The following is a 19,079-nucleotide window of genomic DNA, read 5'->3' as shown; positions in this document are numbered from 1 at the left end:
TCCAACCTAGTCATCTAAACATATGATACTGCATATAGAGCTTCATATCAGCTGTCATGTACCCTGTACTTCTTCTTATGCTGTTTAGAATGTTTTGTCTCTGGCATGTTCGATGTGTGCTTTGGGCAATATTGTGTATTTTTTATTTTCGATTGTTAGGTTTCTTATCACAGGAATGATAATTAACTGACCTGTCTGACGATCTGATTGGGGCATTTTATGAGGATCTGCATAGGCCACCAGTTGTCATCAGCCATCCGATCCAAAAACCACTAAAACAGAAAAAAAACAACATGAAATTACCCATCTTGCAGGCAACCTGTAGAAGAAGCAGGTTTACTGAGTCCGTTTACATTGATTAAAAGTACTGAATATGTAGAATGAACAAAATCATTTACAATACATATGATGTGCAGACTATGAGAATAAGAAAGGAGGAAAAGGTTTTTCAAGCTCAAACCTCGCAGGCAGCCTGGCTGTTGTTAAACTGCTTGGTCAGAAGCTCAATCCACTGCAACATGGTGGGCTGGAGGGAGCAGATCAGGAAGGATACAAATGAGTCCGTTTTTCTTCAATCATTGTCTCAGCTGATTAACAACAAAGCATGAGTGCACACATTACCTTTTCTTTCGAGTGAATGAAAGTCTCAAGAACAAAAGATGTGCTGAGCTGTAAAATGAAAGGAAACGCATGAAAAAAAGTTAAACGTGAGACTGGATTTTAGACAACTCTTCCAACCAATACAGTAGGTAAAAATGGAAAGAAAGCCCAACAATCCTCATTCCAAAGCTTGGAGTTAAACTCAGAGATGCCATTTCATGCAAAGCTAGTATAGGCTGCAGTGCAGGAAGAGGCATATCCATTTTAAATACATTTCTAGTTAATTATATTAAAACAGATCTATATTCTAATTACTATCATTTAGCAAAACATTGGAATATAGGTAATGCATAAAAAAATATTTTTTGAGGGAGCAAACAGAGAGCAGCAATGAATCATTGGTCTAAAGAGAAAGTAAATAAACCAATTTAAATCAATCAATAAATGCATTTTTCAAACATTAACTTCTGAAAGACTAAGACAGTTCTAATGATGCGTGTGTGTCTGTAACACGTCAGATTTCTTGCACTGTTTTGGATATGCCATTTGTCTCCGTGTGGGCCTGTGATGGACTGGCGACCTGTCTGGGGTGTACCCCGCCTCTGACCCAGTGACTGGGATAGGCTCCAGCCCCCCCTGCCACGCTGACTTGCATTAAAGGGGAACTCCGGGGCATTTGAAGCGCAATCCCATTGCTAGAGGTTGTCAAATACTGACAGTAGGACACAGACTGGTGCAAATCGGCGCTCCCTGTGCGGCGATTGCGCTGTTGGCGCAGCCTGTCATGCTAGCCAAATACGTGGTGGCCAAGGGGCAACAATACATGCCCAGTAATATTGTTGTAATGTTTTAAATACTTGAACGTAGTTTTTCTAGAGAAGATAATTGTTTTGGATTTGGGAGTATCGTCCATTGACTGTTTTGGGCTTTCACATGCGCGAGCATACCGACAACCGATAAGTGACATGCTGTTTATAAAGTTGTTTTGTAACGTCCCCATGCCAGTAATGTGAGAACCATGCATATGGTTTTGATGGTAAGGCTTGTGACTTTATTGTCGGATGGTTTATAAAGTGGTGTGACGTTTCTGCAGTGTGCAAGTTGTTGTTTTACGTGGAAGGGTTAGCTCTTGCCCCTTGGCCACCACGTATTTGACTAGCATGACAGGCTGCGCAAACAGCGCAATCGCTTCACAGGGAGCGCCGATTTGCACCTGTCTGTGTCCCACTGTCAGTATTTGACAACCTTTAGCAATGGGATTGCGCTTCAAATGCCCCGGAGTTCCCCTTTAAGTGGGTATAGAACATATATGGATGGAAAAAAACTGTTTCTGACATTCATATTAAAGAAAAAGAAAAAGAGGCAACAGTCAAGAAATCACAACATGTTTTTCATATTCGTGGAAAACATACAAACCAGGAAAATTCTAAAATCAAATTCTAGACCCCTTCATACGTTATATGAATCCCAAGTTGTCATAAAAGCAATTGCACTTCTAACACGACTCACCTTGGCAGTCATGAGGGAGACAACTTTGGGGTCTGGCAGACTGCTGGGGATGCTGCTACATAGTTGCCACATGAACCTGAAAACAAGCAGGGGTAAATCATCTAATATTGCAAGAGTCAGTAGTGATCCCAAAGTTAAACCAGACAAAGTAACAGAGTTTACACTCACCCAAAGTAGGTGTGCTCAAATATGTTTTTATCCTGAAGAAACTGCATGTTGTCGTGCCAAATCCACTGAAAGCCACAGGAATTCTGATTACAGCTTTGTGTAACGGGGGAAACATTGAAATGCAAACAGAAATGTACTTCCATCATTTGAAATAAGAAGAATAGGCCTCCAGTACCTCAAGCAGATCAGGAGAAACATCAAAACTAAAGTCCTTCCCATTTTCCTCCACCAGCTCCACTCTCTTGTAGAAGAGCATGTAGGCACTGTGTGTCTGTAATCATCGTCTCAATGTTTCAGGATTTATTTTTTCCAAAAGGAACAAAGACTGATACTAAATGAAACTGGGACATTTTCCTCACCTTCTCAAAGGAAAAGTCCATGAACTTGTCAGTTACAGAGTCATAGGTCTTAGTCTGAAAGATGAATAAACAGACTGAAGTATGTGGAGACAGATCAAATAAAGTAGCTGTTATTTTTCATCTGACTGCAGCCCATACCGTCATCTCTCCTCCAAAGCACTCAGAAGCCAGCTGGGCAGAGTCAAAAGGTTTCACCTCTGCATCATTGAACAGGTACCTGCAGGTTTTACACACAACACCACGTAAATGACACCTGAATCTGGAACCTGGAATGCATTGCTCATCCATTTCTGGGTGATGAAGGCCTGAAAGCCGTTTAGCGTTAAGACTAGAACACATGTCTGCCGTTACCACTTGTTGTTCTTGTAGGCATGTGGGTTGACAATGTCCCTGATAAAGCTGTAGTAATGGCCGCCATCTGCTGTGCCAGTGTGGACAGTGACGCCAATCAGGTCGTACTCATAGCTCTCCGTCATGTTTGCCTCCCCCTCTTCCGGAAAACCTGAACAAGGAAGAGAATTTCATTTAATTCATTCAATGTTGCCAAAATACATATACACACACACATATATATATATATATATATATATGTAGAATATATTGTTTATTGAGAACAATAAACATCCTCTCCACAGCATCCTGGCAGGCCAGAGGAGCAGCTGCAGTGAGAGGCTGCAGGACTGAGAAGTTCAGGAGGTCCTTTGTCCCCACAGCCAGAAGGCTTTTTAACAGGGACTGCTGAGTTCTTCTCAAATTGATTGATTGATTTTTTATTTTTTTTTATTAATTAGTTAATTTCCATCCATCCATTATCTGCCGCTTGTCCGGGGATCGGGTCGCGGGGGCAGCAGCTTGAGCAGAGAAACCCAGACGTCCCTGTCCCCGGCCACTTCCTCCAGCTCTTCTGGGGGGACCCCGAGGCGTTCCCAGGCCAGCCGAGAGACATAGTCTGTCCAACGTGTCCTGGGTCTTCCCCGGGGCCTCCTCCCAGTGGGACGGGCCCGGAACACCTCACCGGGGAGGCGTCCAGGAGGCATTCTCACCAGATGCCCGAGCCACCTCATCTGACTCCTCTCGATGCGGAGGAGCAGCGGTTCTACTCCGAGCCCCTCCCGGATGACCGAGCTTCTCACCCTATCTCTAAGGGAGAGCCCAGACACCCTGCGGAGGAAACTCATTTCGGCCGCTTGTATTCGCGATCTCGTTCTTTCGGTCACTACCCACAGCTCGTGACCATAGGTGAGGGTAGGAACATAGACTGACCGGTAAATCGAGAGCTTCGCCTTCTGGCTCAGCTCCTTCTTCACCACGACGGGCCGGTGCAGAGCCCGCATCACTGCAGACGCCGCACCGATCCGCCTGTCAATCTCCTGCTCCATTCGTCCCTCACTCGTGAACAAGACCCCGAGATACTTGAACTCCTCCACTTGGGGAAGGATCTCATTCCCGACCCGGAGAGGGCATTCCACCCTTTAAATTAGTTAATTTATTTAGTCAATTATTATTATTATTATTATTATTATTATTAGTTAGTAGTAGTATTTTATTAGAATTGGTATTATTATTATTGTTGTTGTTAATATACTATCCTTGTAAATATTAATAATTTTTTGAGCTACTTGACTAATTTGAATTTCCCCCATTGGGGGATGAATAAAGTATTTCTCTATTCTATTCTATATATGTGCATATGTTCTTGTGGAAATACACAGATACATACTAATAAATCTTTCAAAAGAAAAAGCTGCTGTTCTGTGCCCTAATGGAGAGAATCAGACATGCTAAGTTGTTGGCAGCACACAACAGCAGAGCCTTTCATCTGCAATGAAAATCTGCAATCCCTTCATTCTTTATGTTGTTAACTCAAAATTTGGATGGGATCTTAGGGACAATCTGTTGCAAAGAATTTTTCTAATTCCAGTCCATCTGTGCTTTTCGCTAAAGAATAATATTTTAGTTTCCACGTGTTTGGTCTGTTAGCTTGAACCTTCTTTCCGATCTCCTTTGCCCATCAGGAAGTCTTCGGTGTACGGCGTCATGTCGAGGCGCAGAGGGAAGGAGAAGTGTGTGTTGACCTTCTCCTTCATCATGGTCACCATGTTGAAAGTGTATCTCATGGTGTTGAAGCTAAGGATGCGTGGCAGTTTCTTGAAACAAGCTCTGTGTAGGGAGCAAGAGTGCACAGTGAGAGATGGCCAAACTGATTTTGTTGTAGATCCGAGGCGTTTGGAAATGTCCCCACCTTTTCTCTGCGCGAACCTTCTTGCCACACTGCGAGCAGGTGTACATGTTGTCACCCTCCAGAGTGTCCTTAATGGTCACCTCATCCAGAGACTCCTGCACAATGACAACAGTTGGGTCAGGATTTCCAGATTTGGAAGTCTGTTTTTTTAGATCCTTCCGTCTCACACACTCACATAGATGTTCTTCATGTCTGCCACCTGGCATCTGACTGTGTAAAACTCCTCTGCTGTCTGACTGACGTGGTCACAATCCTGCAGGAAAGGCCGAAAAGAGCTTCAGTGACATGTCGGAGACAAACAGTATTTACCACCTGCAACCAATCATTTAGCCACTTTAACCTTTGCACTAAATCAAGACAATTCATTGATCTGAGGTTACTTATGTACAGTAAAGCTGGGAAAGATTTAGAGAGACACTTAAAGGCTCAGCCAAACCAGTTTTTAACCAATTTTGATTATTGATCATGTGGAGTTTATCCAAGCGTGAACATAGAGTTTAATTAGTTTCAAAACCTGCACCGGTCAACAAGGGGAGCACACAGAAAACAAAAGAGTTATGATACAAGCTTATAGAATGGTATCCACAAGCCATCCTCACATTTCTGCACACAAACTGTAGGGTAATAAAATCATCTCAAAGTTTTATTTTGATCTGATGTGAAGGTGTGCACTCTAAAGAGCAAACCAAATACTACACAAGATGGAAATCATGAGTGGAATGAGCTGTCAGTACAGTAGAAGACCATTTCCACTTTTTCCTGGCATTGGGAAAAGGGACTTTTTTTGTGTATTAAATGTAGAAATGAATAAACTGAAAATAAAGATACAAATCAATACAGAGAAACACATAAAATAATTAGGAAACAATGTTTAAAACCAAAGAAAATCCTGTAGAAATGATCAAAAGATAAGCTTCAGAGTTTCAGGCACACCTTCAGCTCCTCAACAGTCCAATCCAAAGTTCAATATTTCTCACTTCAAACCAAAGGACTCAACTTCAACTCACCAGAGAGACAACATTGTTGGTAATCACGCCTCCAAACAAAGTCTTCACTGTGTTTTTCTGTGAAAACAAATCGGGGTCCGATTTTTATTTAACATGTTATTATTCATCTGCTTTATTATGTTAGTCTATGTCAGTCTGGGCTTTCCAGAACTTTGTTTGCTTATCATGTCCAGAGATCTGCAGATTCTTGCAATGTTACTTATGTGCACATCTCTTTTGCAGGTTTATTCATTCATTTCCTGAGCACTGAGTTTGACAATCTGAAAGGTTTACCAGCTCCAGGGACATCTCTTCTATCTTCGTGATGAGGTCTGTGAAAAATTCGGTCATGTCTTTCTGCTCGCCCGTGTTTAGAGGCTGTTTGTCCATTGTGTAGGTTTTGCAAAACGGGCGGGGATTGTACGCTTTCCTTTCACTCTCCTGAAGATACACATGGATGGAGAGTAGGATCAGCAAAAACAGCCCCATGTCCAGCCCACATTGTCAGTCCCACTCCCATCTATTGTTCTCAGATACAAGGCCAGTTTAGACAGTTTCTTTTCAGAATGTTACTGACAAAAACTATACAAATAGATATTTTGGGGTATTTAGGGACTATAATTAAAAGGCAAAGTATGGGAGGATTTGTGGTGGAGTTGTAGGTGTAACTGGAAAACTTACCATGAGATATGTGAACATCTTCTGAAGCTCCAGAAGTGTAGTTTTGTGTTTGATGTCTTCAGCGTACTGCACACACACAGACACACACTGAATGAGAACCCCCACTCTGGCGTGAGTTTGAATGATGATGAATTCGAATTACCAATTATGTCCGAAATCTGCCATCTGTGTTTCAGGTACTGACCTTGGCTGTGAAGACAGCCTGGCGGGCCTCAGGAATCATGTACAGCTGCTGGATGGTGGAGGCCAGGTAGCAGGTTGCTCCAAGGTTGGTGAGGCCGACGAAGCGGCACTCGGCACGGACATCGTCATGGGGCCAGTAGTCCCACTTATAGGGGGCGTGAGAAGCTGGAGGGAAGACATCAGACGGAAGTTTGAACTTGAATCTACAGAAGGGTTTTACGAATGCTGCAGGATTTCACAGCTTTAAAGCCACTTTAAAACTCATCGCTGTTGTTTTAATGAAAACACATCTACAACATAGTTCAGCTACAGCAGGTTGTCCGAGTTTCTCCAACATCTTGTGGGGGCAAACCGGAGTCAGGACAGCAAAGCTCAAATTGAGTCAGTTTCTAAGAGCTTGAATAAGGGCAACAGAACTCCTTCTTAAAGGGATAGTTCGCCTCTTTTGACATGAAGCTGTATGACATCCCATGTTAGCAATATCATTTATGAACATTGACTTACCCCCCGCTGCGTCCTGTGAGCCGAGTTCCAGCCTCGTTTTGGCGTCCACGAAGGTAGTCCGGCTAGTTGGCTGGGGCTTGAAAAATAAAGCGTTTTGCTTCTCAAAACAATATGCGTTGAAAAGAGTAATACATTTGCATCACAAAATCGTTCGATGAAAAAGTCAGACCTCACATCGCTTGGCGCTATTTTTGCCTCCCTTGATATCAATGCGTAAAACCCCTAGCGATAGCCGCACCTGTTACGTTTTTGCTGCTCGGAAGCAGGGGACTGCTCGGTCTGCTCTTCGGTCTGCATAGTTTACATTGGACGCATTGATATCAAGGGAGGCAAAAATAGCGTCAAGCGATGTGAGGTCTGACTTTTTCCTGGAGAACGATTTTGTGATGCAAATGTATTACTCTTTTGAACGCATATTGTTTGAGAAGTAAGACGCTTTATTTTTCTAGCCCCAGCCAACTAGCCGGACTACCTTTGTGGACGCCAAAACTCAGCTGGAACTCGGCTCACAGGACGCAGCGGGGGGGTAAGTCAATGTTCATAAATTATATTGCTAATATGGGATGTCATACAGCTTCATGTCAAAAGAGGCGAACTATCCCTTTAAGGCCTCAGTATGCTTCTCCGTCAGCTCTCAGTCTTTTCGAAGTTCTCCGTCGGGATGTCGAATATGCAAGGCAGTTCACCTCCCGATCAGTAGGCGTCGCTACGTTAGACGACCCAATCTCGCGACGTCTATGGTGAAAGTGGTTGGTTGATTGATTGTTCACCTTCCGGCTCCGTTCCACTCCTCACAGTGAACGATGGCGACCGAGAGAGAGAGACTGTTGTTGGAGTTGGAGCTTGTTGATTTTGAAATGCAAATAATTTTGACCAAATGTTGACCGGCACACAGTAAACTCTTTCAAAAGTGTTGTTGTTGTGAGAGGAAGGAGCTAAACCAGAAAAGTGATTACGGAAATGATGTTGTTAGCCGACCAATCACAACCCTTGCGGTCTCCGTGAGTCTCCGACGCCTCGACAGATAGATAGGAATGTTGGCTGACGCACGCAAGCGACGGAGAGCGTCTCCGGGAGGGTCTCCGTTGACGGAGAGGGGTCTCCGTAGGCGACCATAAATCAGCCTTTACATCTTAAAACCTCTCTTCCAAAAGGCTTCTTCAGTTCAGAAAGAAGCCTTTTGAAAAAGAGGTGAAACGTTTTCAGGATCCAAGACGAATCCCAGTTGCCCTTATTCAAGCTCTTAGGATCGCCATGACCTGGATGACTGAGAACCGACGTCAACAATCGAGTCGATCATTGTCTCAAAGGACTACTGACAGAGTGCAGCTAGCATTTCACTTTATGACATAACTGACCAACTGAACATTCATTCATGCAGACAGAAGGTTTTGACAAATGAACAACAGTATTTCATGTTTTAAAATCCAAAATGCCCCCATTCTAAAACCGTATCTGCCATAAACAAAGGGTCTTTGTGTCCTTAATGTTTGTAAAGGTAGTTTCTTTAAGTGTGTCTGAGCCAGTGAGCTCACCCTGCATGTGCTGTGACATGACCCAGTTGTGGAGCAGACGGTAGTTTTCAACCGAGCCCTTCACCATCTCCACCAACAGGTCGTAGGCTGCGGCTCTGGCAGCATGGGACTTGCACTTGGGCTGAGCACGGTCGGCCAAGCTGGGGAGGAGGAAGAGGAGGTTGTAGGCATCCCGCAGAAACTCCTGCCCCTCGCGAGAGAACTTAAAGGGAGGCTTGTGTTTGAGAACGCTGGAGGCAAGACGGAGGAGGCCCGTCAGCCCATCATCCTCAATGGCCCCATCTCGCTGGTCCAAAATCTCTCGACTGGGGATAAAAGAAAAGCACCGAGATGAGTCATGGGCTGTTGGGTAACTACCGCGCTGTCAACAATTTGCTCTACAAGGTTAGTTTATCTGTCAAAGAGATGAGGATGTGACTTTTTGACCTCCTGATGCAGTCAGCAAGGTGTCGGGCAAGCGCATCGAGGTCCAGCAGGGTGGTCTGTATCGAGCCGGTCAGCGACAGAGAGGAAGAGACCTTCTGTGAGTTATAACAGACCAACACTAACAACAGTTCAATACAAAACCAGAAGGATAAAACAAACTGTTTCAGAAATGAAATCAATAAACTCAGCGACTGATCAGGTTGATCAGCTGTACTGTAACCTGGCTTCCCACCTGGCTGGCATCTTTCACATGAATGTTATCTATCAGTTTGCAGAGCAGCCAGAAGTACTCCTTACAGCCGGTCCTTAACAGAGGCTCCTCTTCATAGTCCTCCATCTGCAAAAACACATAATGAATAAAGTCCTTTTTGAAGAAAAAGGACTAAGTCTGATGGGGAATTTTTTTGGGGGTGATAAGGATTCTGGACTGTAAAGGTAACCACAGATAATCTGTGGAGTTGAAGTGACTTAAAAACAAAAGTTTATCCCAGTATCACCAGCTTTAATCCCACCACAGGGACAATAGCCGCATTCGGACACAGCAGTTCTAAGAACGCTCCACCTCTAATAACTGTCCTTCCCCAGGGGAACTGTTTCAGTTTGCATTCGCACATGAGTCGGGACCTTGATAGGGACTGATGGGACACAGCCGTCTGCGACAGCCACGTGTTACTTTAGCGCCACATTCAACAACAAAACAGAACAAAACAAAACCCGCGAAAAGTAAGGAGAGAAGGAAAAAACCCCACCAAGAAGCTAACATGGAGAGCGGGGAGGCCACCGTGTTTATGGTCTGCATGACGGTGATATTAATCATGGACGATCACATCGGGCGTCTAACATGGAGGCTGGAAGAGCTCACAGAGAGAGTCAGGAGACGAAGGATGGAGCGCAGGCCATACTTCTTGGTTTCATGAAGGAAGGAGAGCAGAGCGCCGCAGACAAAGGAGACAACGTGGAGGTTTAACTTATTAAACACGTGCCGGTTGTGTCTGTGTCGTATGAGGAAACATTTCAACCGTGAAAACATGACAAGAGGCGGAGCTACCGACCACCCAACACCTACGTCAGATGTGTTCCTATAGAACCCAGAACAGACCCAGCTGAGGAGAAGGAGCTAAAATGGTGCCTGGAGCTGAGGGCCGTGATCCCGAGTTCCTGTATGTGTGAATGCGGGAAAAAACGGCCCCGTTCCTGAAAAGGTTATAGGAACTGCAAAAGGTTCCTACAGTGCGAATGCAGCTAATGTCTCATACAAATAACCCATTTAGGCCTAAAACGCCTGGAAAAGAATGCCTGTAAAACCTATGGCCGAGTTCAGAAAGACCCCCTAAAACCTGAAGTTTCTATTCGTCTCGGAAACGAGATGCGCCCAAAGCTCCTCAGTAAAAATATGATTAAATGCCTGCAACGGTGTGGCATCTGCAGGTAAATCCACTTTCACCCCTGGTGTGCGGTTGAAATCTCTCCGTCGATTACGGTGGTAATTGTCAGTCTTCCACTCACATTCAAACCCTTCAAAATCATCCTCATCGTCATCTTCAAACATATGTGCTAGCCATAAATCTCCATCAATTGGGTCAGCACGTTCATCAGCATCATCAAAGCCAAGAAACTCCTCACAATCGCTACCGTCTGAAATGTCTTCCCACTGAAAGTCCTCCATGCTTGTTCGATGTAACTTAACTTCAAAACAATGACACGAGGAACATGATGACACTCTCACGTGTCTATTATAATGCATTTCATTGGCGCAGGGGTCAATAATTGGTGCAAAACAACCCTTATACAGGAAAAAAGACGTGTACGCTTTCCCGGCCTTAATGGTAGAATAACGCAACAGCGCCCCCCGGCTTTAAAGGTAGAAATGCGGCAATGCTTTCCCGGCCTAAATGGGATAAACAAGATTAGGGTAGCAAAGCTCAAATTGAAATAATTGTTCAAAAGGAACACAGAAACAGTGAAGCTTCCAAATGTCTTTTGTGTGTGTGTGTGTGTGTGTGTGTGAGCGATAAAGGAGACCTACCCTCAGAGGTTTGAGGGCCTGTGCATCAGGCAGGAATTTGAGCAGCGTAGAGGCAGCAAGCAGCAGGAAGGACCTGTTAATGGACTCTCCTCCCTCCAAACCAGACAGAGAGAGCTTGTAGAGGCCATTGCATGCCTCGTGCCTCACTGCCGGCTACAAATAAACACAACAGCACAAAATCAAATGATTGAAAACAGTTATACTTCCACAATGCTTCAGTTCTAACACACAGTTGGATAATCTCTAATCCAGATTTATTTTATTTCTAATGTAAGGTGACCTTGGGTGACCTGAAAGGCGCCTCCAAATAAAATGTATTATTATTATTATTATTATTATTATTATTAGAGATTAGGTTTTCACTTCCTCTCCAGTCCTTTTCCTGTTTCCTTTACTAAAGCTTTTGCCTACACTCGAGCTCTGCTAGTACAGTGCACAGTGAAAATGAGTACACCCCTGTTGAAAAGTAACATTTTGAACAATATTTTAATCCACACACAAGTTATTCCCAAAACGTGCATAGAGTAAGTTTAATACAACATCTGTTCAGCTTACAACAGAAAAGAAAGGTCAATAATATAACTTAAATGACCTATTTGTCCATTTTTGTGAAATTATGCTGGTGCAAAAGTGAGTACACCCCTATGTTAAACTCCCTGAGAATGGGCCGTGTTGGCCCGAAATGTCATGAAATGAAAAGGCATTAAAAGGGAGGTCATCGTTGTGCGTTTCATCCTTGCCTTACATTGAAATTTTACATTTTGAGTCTGCACCAGGCTAAAAGAGACGTGTGTGAGATTTGACTGAAATCCTATGGAGAGTATCATGATCTGCTTCAGTAGTCACAGTACATGTTGACAAGCATGTTTCTTTTGGTGAAATTCAGCTTCCTACTGGTGATGGCATCCATACAGCCCCAAACCATGTCACTCCCACTACTATGCTTGACTTTAAGCATGGGGCACTTTTCTTTGTACAAATCACTTTTTACCACCACACAGGCTTGACACCATCTAAAGCAAATTTGTTCATCTTGGTGTCATCAGATCACAGGACATGGTTCCAGCAATCCATATCCTTAGTTTGTTTGTCTCTGATGAGACAATGATAAACAAATTTGCTTTCGATGGTGTCAAGCCTGTGTGGTGGTAAAAAGTGATTTGTACAAAGAAAAGTGCCCCATGCTTAAAGTCAAGCATAGTAGTGGGAGTGACATGGTTTGGGGCTGTATGGATGCCATCAACAGTAGGAAGCTGAATTTCACCAAAAGAAACATGCTTGTCAACATGTACTGTGACTACTGAAGCAGATCATGATACTCTTTATAGGATTTCAGTCAAATCTCACACACGTCTCTTTTAGCCTGGTGCAGACTCAAAATGTAAAATTTCAATGTAAGGCAAGGATGAAACGCACAACGATGACCTCCCTTTTAATGCCTTTTCATTTCATGACATTTCGGGCCAACACGGCCCATTCTCAGGGAGTTTAACATGGGGGTGTACTCACTTTTGCACCAGCATAATTTCACAAAAATGGACAAATATGTCATTTAAGTTATATTATTGACCTTTCTTTTCTGTTGTAAGCTGAACAGATGTTGTATTAAACTTACTCTATGCACGTTTTGGGAATAACTTGTGTGTGTATTAAAATATTGTTCAAAATGTTACTTTTCAACAGGGGTGATACAATTTATTTGCATGCGCCCTTATGCTTCCTCAAGAAGCTGGACGCAGTTTATCATTCTGCATTGCGATTTGTAACAGGTGCCCCCTCAAGAACTCACCATTGTGATCTATACTCTAAAGTCCAATGGCCATCTCTGTATTTAAAGGCGTAAATTGCATATGATACTTTTTATTGCTAAGGCATTGTTGGGTAAACTTCCCCATTTTATCTGTAATTTATTGACTCTTCGCACTTCATCTTATGGTACACGTTCCTCACAAAAGTTGTTACTTCAGTCTTGCACTCCTCGTACTGAATTAGGAAAGACAGGCTTTTCTTTTTATGCTCCTCACCTATGGAATGAGTTGCAGAATATATTGTGTATGGATTCTCTGCCCTCTTTGGAGACTTTTAAGAGGGAAATTAATGCTGTTTACACAGAGGAATGTCATTGTTTTTAAACATACACCACATAACCTTGATCTGATGCTATGTTTTATGTAGGCCTAAGTTTATCATTATTATTTTCTCTCTTAATGTATTTTTTGTAAGTTTATTTTCCTTATTATATGTTTTGTGTCTGTCTGCGTCTGGAACTGTATGTAAGCTGCCATTTTGACCAGGACTCCCTGGCAGAAGAGACTCTTAGTCTCAATGGGACAATCCTGGCTAAATAAAGGAAAAAAATAAAATAAAAATTTTCACTGTGCACTGTAGCAATGATGAGTGGACAAGGCTGCATGAAGTCTGTTTTTTTTTTTTTTTTTTTCAGTTTAGCCTGGATAAGTTGAACTCAGATTGTGGATATTGGGGATGGCTCACCTCAGGCACCAGCAGGGTGAGTTTCTTTAGCCAGTCATGGAGGTGGTCACTGTCAGCCAGACTGGACTTCACGGCAGAGGAGCAGTGAGTCCAGCTTACCAGAAGCCACATGGAGTAGTGCGTCACTGTAGACCAAAGCTCATTATCATGTTGCAGATACAAATGAAGACCAATGCTTTTCTGCTGCAGAACCAGGACTCTTTCTGGTTGGAAAAATATTGGCTTTGCAGGGCACAGACTTTAAGACAATGTCTTTGTTCCTTAATGTTGCCAGAGAAAACTAAATCTCTAAATTCTTACCTTCATGTCGAGACCTGTGGTCAGACTGAGCCTTAAGAACCCTGGAGGAGAAAAAATAAATAAGAAATATATATATCAAATCAAATCAAATTTATCTATATATCACATTTCATGTACAAACAATTCAAAGTGCTTCACATAAAATAAAAGCATTGCAGCAGGGAGTGGAAGAAGCATGGATTTAAAAATGTCTCCATTTGGTGAAAGTTTAATCTCCACTGGCAGTTTGTTCCACTTGTTTGCAGCATAACAGCTAAATGCTGCTTCTCCATGTTTAGTCTGGACTCTGGACTGGACCAGCTGACCTGAGTCCTTGGATCTAAGAGCTCTGCTGGCTTTATATTCTCTGAACATATCACAGATGTATTTTGGGCCTAAACCGTTCTGGGATTTGTAAACCATCAGCAGGCTTTTAAAATCTATTCTGTGACTGACTGGAAGCCAGAGTAAAGATTTTAAAACTGGTGTGATGTGTTCAGATCTCTTATATATATATGTATCATAAATGGATTTGCTAAATTACCTTCTTCTAAATGCCTCATTAAAAGAACACTTCTTCAGATCCAACGTAAATACCTGTGTGCGAGGTTGTCGTAGGTGTAAGCCACATTGATGAGTCGCTGGATCAGATTGGTGCCTTGGACCAGACTGAGAAACACCTAGCAAGACGAAGCAGATGATGAGTTAGAGATGATGTCTATGCACTATACCTGCCGGAAATGTCTTAAACAGTCAAATATTTACCTCTGTCAGGCGAGGGATGTGCAGGCCTTTCCCATGATCCACGGTGGACTTGCGGGATTTACCCGGCCAAGCCCGTTTGCGCTGGTTATCGGCGAGGCTCGACCAGGAGAAGACATCGTGGTAAGCCAGGTCGAGGTCAGCGGGGTCCACAGCAAACTGGCAAATCAGCTTCAGTAGACAGGCCAAACAGTCCAGCTGCCACTTTAGACGAAAAACAGGGATGATTAGCAACAGATTGTTCAATTGTAATCACACAGCAATGAAAATAAAAATGGAACGATACAATGAAACGATTATTTCTATTCAAGCTTTAAAGAACTTTTCAAATCTCAGACTGCTCTTATTGTGTGAATGCAGTAATCTCACAATATACAATGTGATAATGTGTAATCTAAATTTGGCTGCCTTACCACAGTCCAAGACTCCTGGTCTTTGGGTTCAAGGATGCCCGAGTTGAAAATTTCCAGGAGCAGTTGCAAACCTCCGGACGAAACAAACTGAAGCAGCAGATCAGAGAAGTGCAAAATCGGTTAAAGACAGAGGTCAGGTCCATTTGTGCCCTCTGGGCTTTCTTTCGAGCTTATCTTTTGCCAGTTTGCGTTCACTGTGCTTTTAGTGCTGCATTGTACCTTGCAGCTCCAGGTGTTTTTGCTGTTTTCAATTTGATCCTCACTGGAGTCGTCTGAGTCAGGGTAAAGGTCACTGTAGCTGCCCTGGAAGCGCATAAAGGATTAAAAAAAAAGGACCAACAAGAAGATACTATTCATCATAAATCAAATAAAAGTTTGTCTTGGCAGTGGAGCATGTCTACACCTAAAAAGGCGCTTTAAATCTATAGGGATTGACTATTTGTATCTGTGTGTCGAAATACTGAATTAAAAGGATTTAAAGTCATTACAATTTGACTGTGGAAAAACCCTCCATGTGAAAGGTCATTTTTGACTATTTCACAGGGAATTTTACAAAAGATTACCATGACCCATAGTCAAGTAGTAGCTTTTCAGCCACCTTACATGGTAAACCTACACCATACATGGTACCCTTACATGTGTAAGGTCCAAGCAACTGAGTCAACAACTCCATTCACTGATTTAGACCACGAGCTGCAGTTGAAAGCTGTGGAAAAATCTCTAAAGAGAATCTTACGATGAAATCACTTTCAGGTTTTATCACAATCTCCACTTTGCACTTATTTTTCCACACAAAGTAACACATAACACAAAAACGCCACATTGTTTGTTGCAGCTCTCTCACAGTCGACTCTCTGTGGATGCGTCGGTTGGGCTTGCCGAGAGCCTCGATGATCTCCAGAGCATACAGCAGCTTGTGGGGACTTCTGATCCTCAACAGCTCCCTCCAACACAGACCATCTCCATTCTACAAACATGAAAAGCCAGTGAGACGGTGTTTGCCAAATTTAGTGACAGAGTAATGAAAGGCATCTGCTAAGCATGGCGACTGACCGTTTCATCTGAGATGTTCTGGAAGGCATGCAGCATCTTAGGACATGTAGGAAGGAGCATCAGCAGCTCCCAAACCCGACGGGACAGATTCTCTGCATTAAGGTGAAGTTCCTCACACCGTGCATCCTGGATTTAAAAGGCGCACACACACACACACACACACACACACACACACAAAAAGAGAAAACACAGAAAACCAACATGTTCAAAGGAATACTCTTTATACTTTAGATTTGCATGAATGCAGACATTTTACAGCCTTTATTTTTTGTTTATTGGATGCCTGATCTTAAAAATGCAAATATATCAAGAGAACAGAGCTCAAGATTTTTCACATGTAATGACTAATAAATCAAATCAAATTTATTTATATAGCACATTTCATGTACAGAACAATTCAAAGTGCTTCACATAAAATAAAAGCATTGCAGCAGGGAGTGGAAGAAGCATTAAAAATACATAAAAGAATATAAAGAGAAACAAATAAAATCATTTAAATGAATTTAAAAACAAGCAACGGTCTAGATAAGTTCAAAGATATCGTGCAGATTTCATGCATAGACACATGAGAACAGAAATGTTTTTAACCTGGATTTAAAAATGTCTCCATTTGGTGAAAGTTTAATCTCCACTGGCAGTTTGTTCCACTTGTTTGCAGCATAACAGCTAAATGCTGCTTCTCCATGTTTAGTCTGGACTCTGGACTGGACCAGCTGACCTGAGTCCTTGGATCTAAGAGCTCTGCTGGGTTTATATTCTCTGAACACATCACAGATGTGTTTTGGGCCTAAACCATTCTGGGATTTGTAAACCATCAGCAGGCTTTTAAAATCTATTCTGTGACTGACTGGAAGCCAGAGTAAAGATTTTAAAGCTGCTGTGATGTGTTCAGATCTCTTAGTCCGGGTAATACAGTGTATATCAGACACTAATGTACTTTACATTGCCACTCATTTACCTGTGGGCTCTCCTTGCTTTTGTCTGTGTTGGGACTCGGAGGTTTGAAACACGCTAGCATCTCAAGAAGATCAAACAAGGTGGTGAGGTGTGGCTCCTGAAGAAGCAGCAGCATGGGAATGTGTTCCTTCTGAGGAGGAGGCAGACAGGAGGCCGGCAGCTGGACCCCGTCCCCCTTCCTCTCCCTCCGCGGTGCTCCCAAAGAGACAAACACCATCTGGGATCAAACAGACACAGAGTGATCAATCCTCTGCATAGCAAAACTGAAATGAAAAGAAGCTTTTGTGTAATATTTAGCCCCCAGTGTGATCAGAAAGAAACCAGAAAGTTACCTGCATGTCTTTAAAGCCCAGCTCATGTAGAGTCTTTTCATCATAGTCTGTAGTGAGTTCATGGCCAGAGGAGATCATTCTGACCGGTCCCATCAAACCACCTGCAACACAAGAGAAAGACTTCTTGCACACGCTCCGAACAGGATGAAAACTGCTTAAATGATGTAGAGACAGTTGCAAGAGAAAACGTTGAGATAGTTGACCTGAGAAATCTCCTGGCTGCCGGCTGCCCTGGCCAAACTCCTGCAGCTGAGCCTGCTGGTTCATCTGCTCCTTCTGCAGGTTCTCGTACCAGTGGGTCACCTCAGCTCGCAGGTCTGCCACCTGGTCGCTCGGATACATCTCAATGGTCATCTTCAAAAATCAAAACAACACTTGCATTAGATACTCTTATACAAATGTTGTTGTTTTTTTTTTGTTTTTTTATTTTAGTATTATTATCGTTTTAAATTATATAGCTGTTGTATGTCTTTTAATTTATTCTTGTATTTTATTCTTTTAATTTTTCTGTACAGCACTTTGGTCAACTGAGGTTGTTTTATGTCTTATATTTCGTGTTGTTACTCATGTACAGCACTTTGTTTCAGCCAGAGCTGTTTTAAAGGGCTTTATAAATAAAGTTGAGTTGAGCTGAGTTGTAAAGTGCTTTATAAATAAAATTGGATTGGAACTGTTAATGATTTAGATTGCTCAGATTTCAAATATGTGACTGTGTCAAAGTTGTGTTTTTGACAAAAACACAAGTCCAAAATAGCTGTAAAGTAGCTGTTCTTAGCTGAAATTGGTAGTTTGGAGGTTAAAAGTAAAAATGTCACCTTGTCAGGCAGTCCAGCTGGCTGGCAGACAATCCTGAGTGGCAGAGACTGTTTGTCACTCAGAGCTTTCAGATGACTGCTGATTCCAGTCCCCTCTATCTGCCACTGCCGCAGGTGGTATGCAAACCTACCAGAGATGGTACACAGAAGATGGGAGGGTGCTTTTTATATTGCATAAAGTCATTTTCCACACTGGATTTAAGGGTCCCCTTTTAATCCTCTACGTACCTGCGTCGGAAGGCCTCCAGGTGTGTTTTGAGCATGAGCAGCCCCCTCTCGATGCTCGTCAGGCTGGAGTAAGCATCTTTTTCCAAGTTAGCTGAAGCAATTAGAAGGCTCTCCATACACTTTCTGATAAACTCCTGCTCCTTCTCCAAGCCAGTCTTACCAGCTGTGGACACAGAATTAGAATTGTTTAGAATCCACAGTCAACTGGGAAGAATCAGAATCAGAAAAAACTTTATTTATCCCCGAAGGGCAATTAGAAGGGCGAATAGTGGTATATTAAAAGAAGAGCAAGAAAATGGAATCACAAAGAAAAAGAAAATAAAAACACAAAAGGGGTGACAAATAAAAAAATTTAAATTAAAAAAAATAAATTTAAAAAATAAATTTAAAAAATTAAAAAATAGGGCGTTGATAAAATTAAAATGACAATGTGATTAAAGTGACATTGTACTTAAAGTGTCATGGTGATATTGTAATATTGCACATCAGGACATGAGATATTGCACTAAAGTATTGTACAAGAAGGCA

General features: G+C 42.6%; 1 protein-coding gene across 6 annotated transcripts in view; it reads right to left on the bottom strand.

Annotated features, from left to right (window-relative positions):
* The window catches only part of usp34 (ubiquitin specific peptidase 34), an 80,062-nt gene that overhangs the window by 23,535 nt on the left and 37,448 nt on the right, over positions 1–19,079 (bottom strand). For 3 of the 6 annotated variants that reach the window (XM_075464200.1, XM_075464198.1, XM_075464202.1), the window contains exons 24-56: positions 18,552–18,714; positions 18,324–18,450; positions 17,712–17,862; positions 17,509–17,609; positions 17,178–17,393; positions 16,220–16,345; positions 16,011–16,133; positions 15,386–15,469; positions 15,167–15,253; positions 14,757–14,957; positions 14,589–14,671; positions 14,013–14,053; positions 13,713–13,837; positions 11,220–11,372; positions 9,426–9,530; positions 9,194–9,288; positions 8,768–9,072; positions 6,730–6,893; positions 6,546–6,632; positions 6,159–6,305; positions 5,886–5,942; positions 5,054–5,131; positions 4,879–4,973; positions 4,624–4,796; positions 2,988–3,138; positions 2,775–2,853; positions 2,637–2,690; positions 2,453–2,548; positions 2,278–2,342; positions 2,110–2,185; positions 622–669; positions 461–526; positions 192–272 (exon numbers count right to left, since the gene is read on the bottom strand). In XM_075464200.1, the coding sequence (XP_075320315.1) occupies positions 192–272; positions 461–526; positions 622–669; positions 2,110–2,185; positions 2,278–2,342; positions 2,453–2,548; positions 2,637–2,690; positions 2,775–2,853; positions 2,988–3,138; positions 4,624–4,796; positions 4,879–4,973; positions 5,054–5,131; positions 5,886–5,942; positions 6,159–6,305; positions 6,546–6,632; positions 6,730–6,893; positions 8,768–9,072; positions 9,194–9,288; positions 9,426–9,530; positions 11,220–11,372; positions 13,713–13,837; positions 14,013–14,053; positions 14,589–14,671; positions 14,757–14,957; positions 15,167–15,253; positions 15,386–15,469; positions 16,011–16,133; positions 16,220–16,345; positions 17,178–17,393; positions 17,509–17,609; positions 17,712–17,862; positions 18,324–18,450; positions 18,552–18,714 (3,803 nt within the window). The remainder of the gene's footprint in view (positions 1–191; positions 273–460; positions 527–621; positions 670–2,109; positions 2,186–2,277; positions 2,343–2,452; positions 2,549–2,636; positions 2,691–2,774; positions 2,854–2,987; positions 3,139–4,623; positions 4,797–4,878; positions 4,974–5,053; positions 5,132–5,885; positions 5,943–6,158; positions 6,306–6,545; positions 6,633–6,729; positions 6,894–8,767; positions 9,073–9,193; positions 9,289–9,425; positions 9,531–11,219; positions 11,373–13,712; positions 13,838–14,012; positions 14,054–14,588; positions 14,672–14,756; positions 14,958–15,166; positions 15,254–15,385; positions 15,470–16,010; positions 16,134–16,219; positions 16,346–17,177; positions 17,394–17,508; positions 17,610–17,711; positions 17,863–18,323; positions 18,451–18,551; positions 18,715–19,079) is intronic. The other 3 variants (XM_075464201.1, XM_075464203.1, XM_075464204.1) reach the window with 3 other exon arrangements.

Source organism: Odontesthes bonariensis, chromosome 4 (genome assembly GCF_027942865.1).
Source record: "Odontesthes bonariensis isolate fOdoBon6 chromosome 4, fOdoBon6.hap1, whole genome shotgun sequence".
NCBI lineage: Eukaryota > Metazoa > Chordata > Actinopteri > Atheriniformes > Atherinopsidae > Odontesthes > Odontesthes bonariensis.
This window is presented reverse-complemented; position numbering and strand designations above follow the sequence as displayed.